The following is a 13,983-nucleotide window of genomic DNA, read 5'->3' as shown; positions in this document are numbered from 1 at the left end:
GTTTAACAAATTAGGGAGGATATACATAGGATATATTAAATACTGTGCTATTTTATATGAGTGGTTTGAATATCTATATATTATAGTCATTGTGGAATATCCTAGAACCGATTCTCTGTGAATATTAATGAATAATTGTGTGAACACCCATATTCACAAAAACAGGACAAAATAAGAAAATGATCTGGGAATTGCATATCATTTATTAGTCACATCTTGCAAGCTGCCATAGTAATGTCCTTCAAGTACCCATTGCTCTGCCATTAATAAGTATGTAGGCTGCATGTGACTCTTTACCAGAAAAGGAGATGCTAAATCTCATTTCTAAAGGTTCTGCCCCATTATTAATCCTTCTGCAATGGAGTTGTCATTTTCAAGTGATTTTAATCACAATGCATGGTAATGCTGATAGACAACAAAGGAGTTCTATTCCCCACACCCAATTTTATGCCTCCATTATGAAATACCAGAACAATTTATCTTTATAATCAAGAACATTTGCTATATCTAGTACATAACTCGTTTTTCTCTGCCTATTAATTGGAGAGAAATGTGTTAGTTGTCTTATCTACCCAGTCAGTGGAGTTATTGATGGCTACTGGAGTGGAAACTTTATTTCCTATGCTAGTCAGAGCTCCAGTCTAGCAGAGAAAAAAAAGAAGGGAGAAATTGAAGGAAGAATGAAGGGAAGTAGTGAGAGAAGGAAGGAAAGGGAAAGAAAATTGAGTACATTATAAAGAGTAATATAGAGTGATGTCAGCTGAAGGTATCCATTAATTTATTCCTACAACTCTAATATCTGGATTCTGAATTGAGCACATCATGCATTGGACTCAGGTTTTCAGCATTTCCAGGTTTCTAGAGAAGATTTTGCCATCTCAGCTTGTTATAGTCATCAAAACAGAAGTGTAACCATTTTCCAGAAGCTGTTCTGCTGCCTATCATAACACCTGCTTCAGGATGGTGGAAAGCAGTAAGGCCAATGGATTTTATCAGTATGTATTCATTGCTTAGCTCCATGTACTCTGAAGTAAGTTCTTTCATCAGAGTAATGCTATGTACAATTCCATAATGTTGTATACATTACTCTGTGATAAACTGAATAGTAGTTTTGTGAGTATCACTGTGGGCAAGGACAGAAATTCCCTATCTATAGAAAATTTGTATTTCAGGAAGAACTGGATGACATCCCTATAATGATAGAAATCAACCAATGAAATCACTCTATAAACAAGCAGCTGGATGATCACCCAGAAGTTGGTGGTATATTGGAGATCAAGGCTGGCCTCTGTGCTGGCAGATTGCACACTCAGAAGTGGCAACATTAAGATTGACTTTGTTCAATTGTAGGCTGTGTTATTTAAATCTTTGCATAACCTCTATCCCTATCACCATAAACATTCCACTTATAAGCCTATTGGCCAATAAACAATCTCTTTTCTGAAAAGGTTCCGAGGAAAGGATGATTGTTCTCCATAGTACAAGTCATCTCATCCATTTAATTAATAAAATCCTCTTCTTCCAACGTGACACTTTGATGGGTATTTACACAGAACACAAATATTGTGTTTCACTGGAAATGTCTATACACATCTCAGACCACTCTGCCACCAATTTAATCATTGCACTGCCTCCTAGTTCCTGAACATCTACCCAATCCATTAGCTTCAATTCATGAACTGATATAAAATTTCATTCTGGATTTCCCCTTTTTCAAGCCAAATGATCAATCACATTCATTATTTAAAGTTCCACCCAAGGGGAGGATTTCCTACCTCCATTAGCCCTCAAGGATGATTCAGAAAGAGCTTTAGTGTGGCCACTATATACTCTTAAAGAGTTTCTACATATCATGCAAAACAACATGTATACTAAGTGTTGTAGTTCATCAGCTCTCAATTCCCCAGTATTGAGGTGTAGATGGCTCTGCTTTCTCCTGCACCTGTACAGAAGTGGCAGACATGTCAGTGTTCTTAGCAGATTTTGCACAAGTAGGAGGGGTGATCAAACCATAAATATCCTGAAGGCCATTACAACTGTACGTTCACTGTTCCAGCTGCTTGAAAGTGTTTCTGCTATAATTCAGAAATATTGTTGTACTTTGTCCTCACTTCCAACAATTCTTTGCTCAGTTGTGAACATCTTAAAGTATATTCCCACAGTAAACATGCCCTATAATTTCTAATTAGTCCCGCCTTTAGATAGTCCAGTTTTCTTGCACTTGGATTAGACATTTGAGTTATTTCTCACTAAGTAAATATGAAAAAAGGGTGAGAACCATCACTTTGATGAAGTAGATTAAAATACATTGTAGTACATGAACCTTCATCTTAGCAGAACAGAGAGTAAAACTCTTTCCTGCTGTCATGTTAAATTAGAGCTGGCAAAATAATCAAGCAATGTCTATATGCTAAGAGTAGCCAAGAAAAAGTCAGTCTGTTGGTTCCACAACTATTAGGACATCAATTCTGTCAGTTACTTTATGGAATTGTCTAAACTCCCAGCAGGAGTATTGTTCCCAGAGAAGTTTCCAGATAAAAGTACAGGCTAACCACCAATTTGGCTGAGTAAAGGACATGCATGCTAGTAAAGGAGCTATCTTAAGGTAGTGAATTTGTGGTAATATGTTACACAATAAAAGGCACTTTAGTAATTTTGTTTCACCAAAATAATGTCATTTTTAAACATCTACTATGGCATGCACTATAGTATTAATGTGTTTTAATGTATGTCCTTCTCAATCACAAATGAAAATATGAACTGTCAGCTATCCTAGGTGTGTATGGAATACCTGACTTACAGAGGGCATGTAATGAAGGACAAATTAAGGTATGCACTATAGTCAAACCAAGAAAATATGAAGACTTAGCTCCAATAACATGTAGCAGATTAAATTTGATGAAAATATCACTTGATATATTCATGAATGTATCAAAATTCATGCATATTCATGATTAATATCAGAAATCTTGACTCTAATGTTAATTCTAAGACTTTCAATTACTTTTGATATTTTTTAGATTTTTTTTTAAAAATAGGGCTGATTAATATTTGTGCTTTTATGTTTACTACTGAGAAATTCTGTTGAGTGAGTCGCAATAAACTGTCAAGTAATCATTTGAAAAAATCATTGAAATTTCCATGAATTCCACAGGTTTTATCTTGTGTTTTTATAATATATTATTTCCAAAAATATATTGGTTTCTATTATTCATATTACAAATTATTATTCTAGTTATAAGATACTATGTGGAACTTTATTTTTTCAATATAAATATATAAGAATTTTTGTGGTTTTATTAATCAAACATAGGCCTTCATACATACTAGAGAACTGACCTTCCTCTGAGCTATTTTGCGAGCCCAGAAAATATATTCAAACTAGAACATTCTACGCTCAAAATTCTCCAATTGCTTGCTAGGTCTATAATATCTAGGATTGAATATTATCCAAACATTAGGTGGCTGATTAACATTGATATCCTGATTCTTAGTCCTTGGAGAAGTATATACTCTTGCAAGAGTGTGATAAATTGGAGTATGACCTTATAGCTTGGTATTCCTAAGCAATCCACATAATACTGAGACATTTTCACTTTAACTATTTCCAGTCTCTAAATCTGTTTTGAGGAGTTCATTCCAGCTGTGTCAATTATTCAACCATAGTACAGATAAAACAATAGTATTGGCATTTGATAACTGACTGATTTCTTGATATCCATACGAATTTCCAATTGAATCAGAATAATTCAAACATAATGGTTAATTTAAAATATTAAAGATGAAAATCCCAGCTATCATGTATATGCTTTATAAGCTATGCTTCACATTTTAATAACATTGTGCATTTCATTTATAACAAAAATTAAACACACTATTAAATATATACTACTAAAATATACACCTAAATATGTACTGTGGATCTTTATTACATATGTGCCTATTATATGATATGTATATAAAATAAAAAGGTAGAATTTATAATTAGGATTTTATTAAAATAGTAAAGATTCATTGAAAATGCAGCTAATTCTTTCAGCTTTATTTCACTCGGTGCTCTAATACATTACAATTTTTTTTAAGGTAGCCTGTATTCCTTTTCATTTTTTTAAACAGTGGAGCTAGTCACCTCTCATAGCACCTAAATTAATCAGCACTATAAAAAGGGTAATGATAATGCAGTATATCTCAGTAAAGCAAATATTATGGAAACATATAACAGATAAGTTCCCTTCTTGTGATTGGGCTAGACATCATTATTCATAAGTTCTAATAACACCCATACAGATGTCATTCTCTGGCCATACTTTATATTCATGAATTTAGAATATGTCTACTCCTATTTCTGTTGTATTTGCTTTCCTTTCTCTGATATACCCTTTACTCAATACTACCCAACCCTTCTTATCAGGTTGATTCTATACACTATTCATGACTCAGTGGAGATGTTTCTTTTCCTAGTCACCTTCTTTGAGATGTCTTGGATACCTCTGTCTGTCTTTATATAACACTGTAGCAATATATCAGCCAGTGATTTAATCTCTCCTGTTCCTATTTCTATAAAATTGTACATAAATATGCACACACTACCCACATATATATTCATAGAAACGGTGGAAATGAAATATCTTAAAATGCCAGCCACTCAACAGAATGACAATTGCAAGTGTTCAATAATTTTCTGGTAGTATTAATATACTTTCAAATTTTCAGAAATAAGAATGACCAAAACTATGAATGTCTAATTTGAGAAGTACAAGCAAAATCTATTACAGTCTAAATCAAGATAAAACCAAGTTAATGCATATTGTAATTTATAGTTATATATAATAGTGGTATCGATGTGGTAATATCAAATCCTCTAAATGACATATTTGTTTGCCTATTATATAAATTCTACTGTAGAATAATTCCTAAATAGGACCAGAGAGATTGCTCAGTGATTAAAGGTGTTTAAATGCAAAACCTAATGGCTTGGTTTGAGTCCCTGTTACTCACATAAAGCTTCTTTCATTGTCCCATAAATAAAAATACTACAAAAAGAAAAACCATACAATTAGATAGATCATTGAAAATGTGCATACTCAAAAATTTTGTATAATTGAAATAATATTCCAGAATATAACATAGAAATGGAAGATTTATATGAATATACACAAGACACACATCGATATAAATACACACCTATAAAACTCATAAACTAAAAGATTATAAACTATTTGAATCTGAATCTGTGCATATGTTATATTAAACTTAAGTTCATGGTGCTATGTAGATGAAATGATGAAATAACACTCAGGATAAAGTGGAATGTATTATTAGTTAGAAAGAATCCCGCATTATTCTAAGCTCCTGGTATACATCAGTGCACTTTCATGTCACTTATTATCATTTTATTCAGTAATAATGAAAATGTGATTAGTATATGTCTGATTCCCCGAGAACCGTACTCTAAAGTTCTGATATATATGTTTTATAAAATCATAAACTATTCATAAAATATTATTTTAATTCTATTCATACATTATATCCAGGAAAGAACACAATGGAAATATCTGGGGAATGAGACTGCATCAATGTTCTTTAAATCAGAACATGCATATTGCTATTTATTGTTTATTTGTGGGATTGCCTTTCTTATTTTTTTTTTAATATTTTATTTTTTTTAATTTTTAGTTTTTTATTAATTACTTTTGTATTCAGCAAATACAGTCAGTTTGGTACCATTGTTAGGCCCATCAGTGATCTACCCCCACCCCTTGGCCCCTCCTTGTTGAGGTTTATGGGTCATGCATTCTGGAGTTAGCCCACAGTTATGGGTAGGATAAATGTCTTTGCATATCATGACCCCACATGTGGCTCTGACATTCTTTTGGACCCCTCTTCCACTAAATTACCCTGAGCCATGTTGGGTTCATTTTTGGTCTGCTTCAGTGATGAAGTGTTGGGAGCCTCTGGGTCTCTGGCTTTCTGATTTGGTAAGAGTTGATTTTTCTCTATGTTGATCTCCTTCACCCTTGTGCTGGTACCCAGTTCACCAAGAAAACAGCACCCTTGCTTGTTTTGATATTTTAATATTTTATTTTTTGTTTATCTACTTGAGAGAGGGAAAGAGGAAGAAAGAGAGAGAGAGAATGGGCATGCCAGGGCTTCCAGCCAATGCAAATGAACTCCAGATGCATGTGCCATCTTGTGCATTTGGCTAATGTGGGTACTGGGGAATTGAACTGAGGTCTTTTAGCTTTGCAGGCAAGTGCCTTAACCACTAAGCAATCTCTCCAACCTCACTTCTTGACTTCAACCTAGAAAAGAAATTCCTGTGGTATAGATGAAAAATAGTACTTAATCTAATTTATAAGAGCCCTCTATAACAATAATAATTTTCTGCAAAAACCTTGAATTATTTGAGAAATATCTTGGAATTAAATAGGAATTACTTGAAATTATTTGGGATATTTAAGAGAACAGATTATTTAATCACATCAGCAGGGATTATATTTGCCACTTGTATTAATTTATTATGACATTTGAAAACTATAGAAAGGGTCAGATAACTTTCTAGTATAGAATATATTGAAACAAAGGTAGCTTTATTACAAATTGCTGAAGTATACAAGTGTATTGAATTTCTTTGAAGCTTAAGGGCTTATAAGACTCTAATGCTTCATCTAAATTAGACAAAGAAATTTAAAAGACAACAATCAATATAAAGAGATGAAAGTTTCAATTCCAATTTCCCTTAGGCCTAGATCTATCTCTTACAGTAATATAATTACATGGTTAGGCATTTTCACAAGCCAAAGTGGATGAAAATATTCTTTTAAAAGCAGGTTGTCTTTAATATTTTGTCTTCCTTTGATAAGGTCTAATATAATGTGTTGAAAAATCCACTCAACAAGATAATCTTAAAGTTACCTTATGCCAAAGTACTATTAATTATCTCCATATTTTTCAATAGCGACTCAAGGAATTGAAACAAAGGGAATTTGCTCGAAATGTAGCATCTAAGTCCAGGAAAGATGAAAGAAAACAGGAAAAGGCACTCCAGCGCCTGCACAAGCTGGCAGAGCTAAGAAAGGAAACTGTATGGTGAGTATGTAATGAAATGTTAAGTTTGCTTAAATTGCAACCAAAAGAAAAAAAAATGACTGGGGGTGTTAGAAATAAAGGGCATAAATCTATTTCTTTCTGTTCCCAGAATAAGGAACACACATGTTCTCATGACCTTCTGTAGGTTGTAAAGGATAATTTAAATTTCCTGCATACACCTGTTTTAATGCTTCTTTTAATATAAAAAAAAACTAGAACTTCAAATTATAAAAATAAATTCTAAATAATGCTATTATTTCAATTATCTCAAATTATAGCCTTCCCCTTTCTTGGTGAAATCTCAAGTATTTGATTGAAGAAAAGAGCTAAATACTATCTTCTTGCCCTTTTATTAAAAAAAAAAAAAAAAAGAGCTTGAGAAGAACATTCTATTGTTTTATTGTTTGAATGAAAATTTTAAGATGTATTCTTTGAAATTACCACGACATTTTTTAAGGAGGTCAGGAAACTGCTGCACACTTCAGAAGTATAACAAAATTAGTTCACCATGAATATACTGTAACTGAACTGTTAGAAGTTCAGAGCTCTTAAACTCTGACCTGCCTCTCACAGCAAGCAGCTTTAGATCTAAGCAGTGTTATAATGCAGACCTTGCAATCCCAGCCAGGACAATTCTATTAAAAGAAAATCACTTTGTACAGTGCCCCTATTTCTTTCAATAAATAAAGTTTCCCTTGTTACTGTTCATATAACAAAGTTTTCATACCAAAATTTTATACCAAATAGAGATATAGTGTATATTTTAGAAAAATAAAATTTATTTTAATAAATTATAATGTGAGTATATTTAGAATCATATGTGGACCTATTAGGAAAAATACAACTGCTATTGAATTATGCTGATATCTTTTCTGTATGTGCAACTTCACTTAGAAAAATGAATGAAGTAGATGCTATAGAAAATTATGGGACCTACTTAATGTAAAGCTGTAGATGTGGTATTTGCAAATGTAAATTCTGATACTTTTTAAGAGAACAAGAGTTTAGAAGATACACAATTTCAATACTTACCTAAATGAATATCCTCCATACCATGTGTTTTGCAATATACATACATAATTGTATTAATGTCTTCAATATCATGCATTTCACATTATACAAGCACACTCACATTAATATTCTCTATGTCATGAGCATTTCACATTACAAATATACACGCTTAAAATTTTCTCATTGATTCTGTGCTCCTAAAGATGTGCAACTAGAAAGTGCTGCTGTTACTTTGGAGCAGTTATGGTCTGCAAACTTTACATTCTGTTAGTGAAGCAAGTCTTCTAAGATGTTTGCTCATTTTTAACTTTTTTTAAAATTTTGTTATAGTTTAGAATAAAAAGAATAGTCTATATAATTCTTTTGGTATAAAAATAAAGTTTAGCTCTTTTCTGTGCTGTTTCCTGGTCAATGGAGATTTTTTGTGTTTTGTTTGTTTTGTTTTGTTTTTGCTAGAATTCACTACTTATGGTATACTGACAAAAAAATACACTTCAAATCTTTTTTTATTTTTTTTTAGTTTTTATTAACATTTTCCGTGATTATAAAATATATCCCATGGTAATTCCCTCCCTCCCCACCCCCACACTCCCATTTGAAATTCCATTCTCCATCATATTACCTCCCCACACTTCAAATCTTAAGTAAATAGTCCTTTATTCTACAACACTATGTATAATAACTTAAAACCTCAGGATTATTTTAAATAGTGAACCTGGCAACTTTGAAAGACCCACAGCTATCATCAAGATTGATGCATATGGAGCAGGTTCTGTGAAAGTTGGTTGAATTGAATTGTTCACCAGAATTCTAATCTTTCTATAACAGTGATTAAGACTATTGTTGTTATCTGTCTGTTTGTTCTACTTAAACTAAGTTCATATTTATTAGATGGCATAAATAATGAAAATTATTGTGAATTACAATAACCTACCACTGAGTATTTTATGATACTCTAAAATCTGACTGAAGAGACTATGAGGGTAAGAATGTTGACTGGGAATCACAGATTGGAAAGCAAAGCAATGTCCTGTTTGTTGCTGTCTACAGCTGTAAACATAATTTCCAGAAAGAAAATATAGATCCAAGTTATTCCAACATTAGCTAGTAAGTAAATGATATCAGGATTCTAAGAAAGATATGACATATGAAATATATTTTATAAGCATTTAAAAAAATAAAATAAAAAAAGAACAAATTTTTTAATGACATTATTTTTCTTTTTAGTTTTTTGAGGTAAGGTCTCACTCTAGCTCAGGCTGACCTGGAATTCACTATGTATTCTCACGGTGGCCTCGAACACGATCCTCCTACCTCTGCCTCCCAAGTGCTGGGATTAAAGGTGTGCACAACCATGACCAGCTTTTAATGACATTTTTAAGATTCGCATGTTTGACTATTTTCCTGTAGTATCCTAGTTAACTTATACACTTATTAATTTTTTTTTCTTGTTTGCTGTTTCTAGTGCTCCTGGAAGTGGGCCTATGTTCAAGTCAACCACTGTTACTGTGAGAGAAAATTTTCATGAAATATCCCGAAGAGAAGTTGTGGATACAGTTAATAATCAGCATGATTTCAAGTACACTTTGATTCACAGTGAAGAGAATGCTAAAGATGTCAGCACTGTTCCTGTGGATGCGGAAGGTACAGAGCAGTGTACAACAAATAATCATCAACTTGCGGAGAAAGCCCAAGGAATTCATAAACATAAAGTTGGCTTTTCGTTTGCATTTCCAAAGAAAACATGCCTGAAGCTGGAGTCCTCGGCAGCAGCTTTCTCCGAGCATAGTGATGATTCCTCTGCAGGGAAAGAGTTCAGCCGTAAAAGTAGGTTTGTCCCCAGTTCTTGTCATCTTCAACTATCTTCACCAACAGATTTGGTTTTGAATTCTGAGGAGAAAGCTAACTCTCTTCATCCACCAGAGGCAATGATGTGTATGGACGAAGAAACAGCTCAAATTCAAGAGATGAAAGAAGTCTCTATTGAAAAAGATACATCATTACATTCATTTTGCCAGCTTCAGCTCCCCTTGTCTTCTATTGCAGGTAACTGCCAAGATTCAGTCCCATTGGTAGATCAAGTATCACTGGACCATGTTACTAATGAAGACATACCTGTGAGTAGTGCCTGCTCTGATGTGTTAGGAAGCCTTCCTACAGTTCTCAATATGCCTACTGACCACATACCAGTGAAAGCAACCACAGAAGAAAATGTTAAGGAGGACACATCTAAAATTGAAACTGAAAATAAAAATAGTGTTGAATTACAGAACCCTTCCAAGACTGAAGAGGACAATGTAACTGTACATAAAAAGACAGATTTATGTAAAAGACAAGCTGAGCCCTTCGTACCTGTTCTTAACAAACTTGGCTCCACAGTTCTTCAATGGCCATCGGAGATGCTGGTGTACACAGTTACAGAGCCATCCATTTCCTACAGCTGTAATCCTCTCTGCTTTGACTTCAAGTCCACTAAATTAAACTCAGATAAAAATAAACTGTTCTTGAATGAGCATCATTCTCAGCAGAAGGAAGATTTTTCCAAGACACCAGTTTCAGAGTCCAAAGACACACTTATCCCAGTTCTCACAGACTGTGAAATTAGTGGTAGCAGAAACGGTCACACCCAAGTTCCTGCTCATTTGTCCATTGATACTCTACCTAACAGTTGTGAAATGGGACACAACGAGAGCATGGGTCAGAGGTACAAAAACATTTCCTGCAGGACCATCAAAGTGGAAAAATGCAATTTTACCAAAAGTCAAACAAAAGATTTCACGCTAAATGAGAAAAACAACAAAACAAAGAGAGACACTCATGAACACTGGTTCCATAAATGCAGAAGAAAGAAAAAAAGAAGAAAGTTACGTCTGCATCCTCACAGGGTAAAAACCAAAGAATCAGAAAATGACTGCAAAATGGATATAGGCAGACATTGTCCTTACATCTCCAGGAAAGATCTACTGGAGCCAATTGCAGAAAGGCAGTACCTTGCTACAGAGAAGTTATTAGCCTCCCATCCCAAGTCAGTGTCCATGGACATAAGTGAAAATGAAGAAGAGAGTCAAACCTCGAACACTGAGTTCAGTGATAAGGATGCTAGCCCTTCTAAACAACACTGCAGAAGAAATACAGGCCTTGTAAATGGACAATCAAATCCAACGGTAGTACATTCTGCAAAGCATAATTTTACATACTCCAGAACATACTGTTGTTGGAAAGCCAGGCTGTCAACCTGTAGTCAGGACCAGAGAAATTTACTTCTTCAAAGTGATGCAAAATGCACAAGTCAGAATCTGCCAGTGAAAAGAGGTTACAATTCTCTCATGAATGAATCAGAAAGATCTCATCGAAAACGCAGACAACATTCATGCTCTTATTCATCAGATGAAAGTTTGAATCAACAGACCTATTTACCTGAGGATGTTTTCAGGCCACCAAATACTTCCTTGGCTCCTTGCAAGCCAAAAAGGAAAAGGCGGAGAAAAAGAAGCAGACTCCCAGACAAAGGTGGGACTTTGGAAATCAAAGAAAGTTTAGATAATCCCATGAGATGTAGTTCTTCTTTGAGTCACCTGGATAGGTCAGTAAGTGAAGACACAAAAGAAGAAATAAAACTCCAAGAGGATGCAAATATTGAAGGGAACCCAGAACAAACAGATTCAATTGAAAACAAATTGGCTTTCCCCACTGGGGATCCACTTCCATCTGAAACCAGTGGGGAAGCTGTGCACTCAGTAATGGAGACCATGCCAGGGGATAAGTCCCAGGTTCCCAATGATTGCACCCCATCTGTGGATGTAGCTCAGGCCCCTGCAGAAGGCATGACTGACAATGCCTTGCATGAATGCAATCAAAGAAGACAGACTACCAACATCCATGAAAGGCAAATTCCTTTCAAGGTGCCTCATATTGAAAGGAACTTTAGACAGTCACAGCCTAAATCCTACATTTGTCATTATGAACTGGCTGAGACCATCCCACAAGGAAAGGTGAATGAGACATCAGCAGAATGGCTGTGTTATAATTCAGGAATCCTTAATGCACAACCACCAATACCATTCAAGGAAGCACATGTCAGCAGCCATGCCTTTGTCACCACAGAGCAAATCCTCGCTCCTTTGGCTTTTCCTGAACAGGCATTACTTATTCCACTAGAAAACCATGACAAATTCAAAACTCTACCATGCGAGGTCTACCAGCACATTACCCAGCCGAACATGCTGACCAACAAGGTCAAATTTACCTTTCCTGCAGCTCCCCACCCTCCCCCCAGCACAGCTGTGCAGCCGTTGCCTTTGCAGCAGCCCCTCAGTTCTACCTCTGTAACCACCATCCACCATGCTGTTTTGCAGCAGCACGCTGCGGCCGCTGCAGCCGGAACCTTCAAAGTGCTTCAACCACATCAACAGTTTCTTTCCCAAGTCCCAGCTCTGTCCAGAACATCTATACCTCAGATCTCAGTAGGACCAGTAGGACCAATAGGACCTAGGCTTTGCCCGGGAAGCCAGCCAACTTTTGTGGCTTCTCCTCAGATGCAGCTCATTCCGGCATCCGTTCTTCATCCTGGCCACCTGTCCTTCCCACCTTTACCTCATGCACTCTTTCCTTCATTGCTTTCCCCACATCCTACTGTCATACCTCTGCAGCCCCTCTTCTAGTCATCGCTAGAATGAGAAAAGAGAATACTTTGTGGAAACTATTGCTGTATGCATAAGCATTCCTCCAAATGGATAATTGGCTATTTAACAGATGCAAACAAACTGGCCCAAATTGGCCTCCTTGATTTCAAATCACTTACTGTAAGTGTAATAATGAAAATAAATTATTAAGTTTCTGATATATGATATTATTAAAGCACTGAATAGTTTGAAAATCAATACAATATATGCTGTACATTAAAATTATGTCTTAAGATTATGTATAATGTACATAAAATATATTTATAGTACTGTAATTTATGTTGTAAAGTATGCTCTTTGGGTTTCTTTCTAATCTTTGTGTATTTGCACCTATTTAATGTTTAGACAAAGCTGATGGCACTATGTTTTGTACCATGTTCCTTGAAACTGTAAATTCAGTGATAAATTATCTCTTGCAATAAACTTTTGTTAACTATTTAAGTAAATCAAACCTTGGTTTTTAGGTGGTTTTCACTATTTGAGAAGGTTTTCTAACAGCATCTATTCCATTTATGTTGCATCTTATGTCCAGTGCAGCCCAGAATTTCCCAGACCCAAATATCTGAGGATCTATCAATACTTAAATGTTACAATCTATCAGAGGAAATATGAGTACATTTGTTTTCCATTTCCTTCTAATATTGCATATGCTGAAAACTTACTGTATCTACTGGTCCCCTTACTGGACAACAATAAGCCATGAAAATTTATGTTGAATTATTGTTAATATTTGAAGGAATTAATAGCTCAAAGTCATACAGAATATGTAGTATTCCCCAAGATTTCTAAAAGTGAAATGGAAAATACTAATATAAGCATGTTCATAAAAGTTTTGGACATTAAAATTCTCAAGTGTATTATTCTAATTTTCAGATATCATAGGATACATATATAAGCATATTGGCATGAATTAAGGAATAGGTTAAAATTTTAAAAAGTCATTGTCTGTTAAGTGAGAACCTGGTACAAATGGCACAAACATCATATATGTCTTGGTGCACTCTTAACTGAAAATCTGGAAGTGGGAAAAATAAAAATAAATACCCCTTCTTTTAGTAAATATTTCTAGTATTCACCTTTGTGTAAAATTTACAAATCAGAAAGGAAAATTTAGAAAGATTTTCATCACTTTTTGCTTTATCTGTAATGACCTTTGCCTGATTACTTATTTGAATGCCTCTACACATAGTAAAGAATGCAA

General features: G+C 34.6%; 1 protein-coding gene across 2 annotated transcripts in view; it reads left to right on the top strand.

Moving 5' to 3' along the window:
• The window catches only part of Znf804a (zinc finger protein 804A), a 279,798-nt gene extending 266,565 nt beyond the window's left edge, over positions 1-13,233 (top strand). For both annotated transcript variants that reach the window (XM_045148506.1, XM_004660276.2), the window contains exons 3-4: positions 6,959-7,089; positions 9,566-13,233. In XM_045148506.1, coding sequence (XP_045004441.1) covers positions 6,959-7,089; positions 9,566-12,761 — 3,327 coding nt within the window. In that variant the 3' untranslated portion in view covers positions 12,762-13,233. The remainder of the gene's footprint in view (positions 1-6,958; positions 7,090-9,565) is intronic.
• The last annotated feature ends 750 nt before the right edge of the window (positions 13,234-13,983 follow it).

Source organism: Jaculus jaculus, chromosome 4, assembly GCF_020740685.1.
Source record: "Jaculus jaculus isolate mJacJac1 chromosome 4, mJacJac1.mat.Y.cur, whole genome shotgun sequence".
Taxonomy (NCBI): domain Eukaryota; kingdom Metazoa; phylum Chordata; class Mammalia; order Rodentia; family Dipodidae; genus Jaculus; species Jaculus jaculus.
This window is presented reverse-complemented; position numbering and strand designations above follow the sequence as displayed.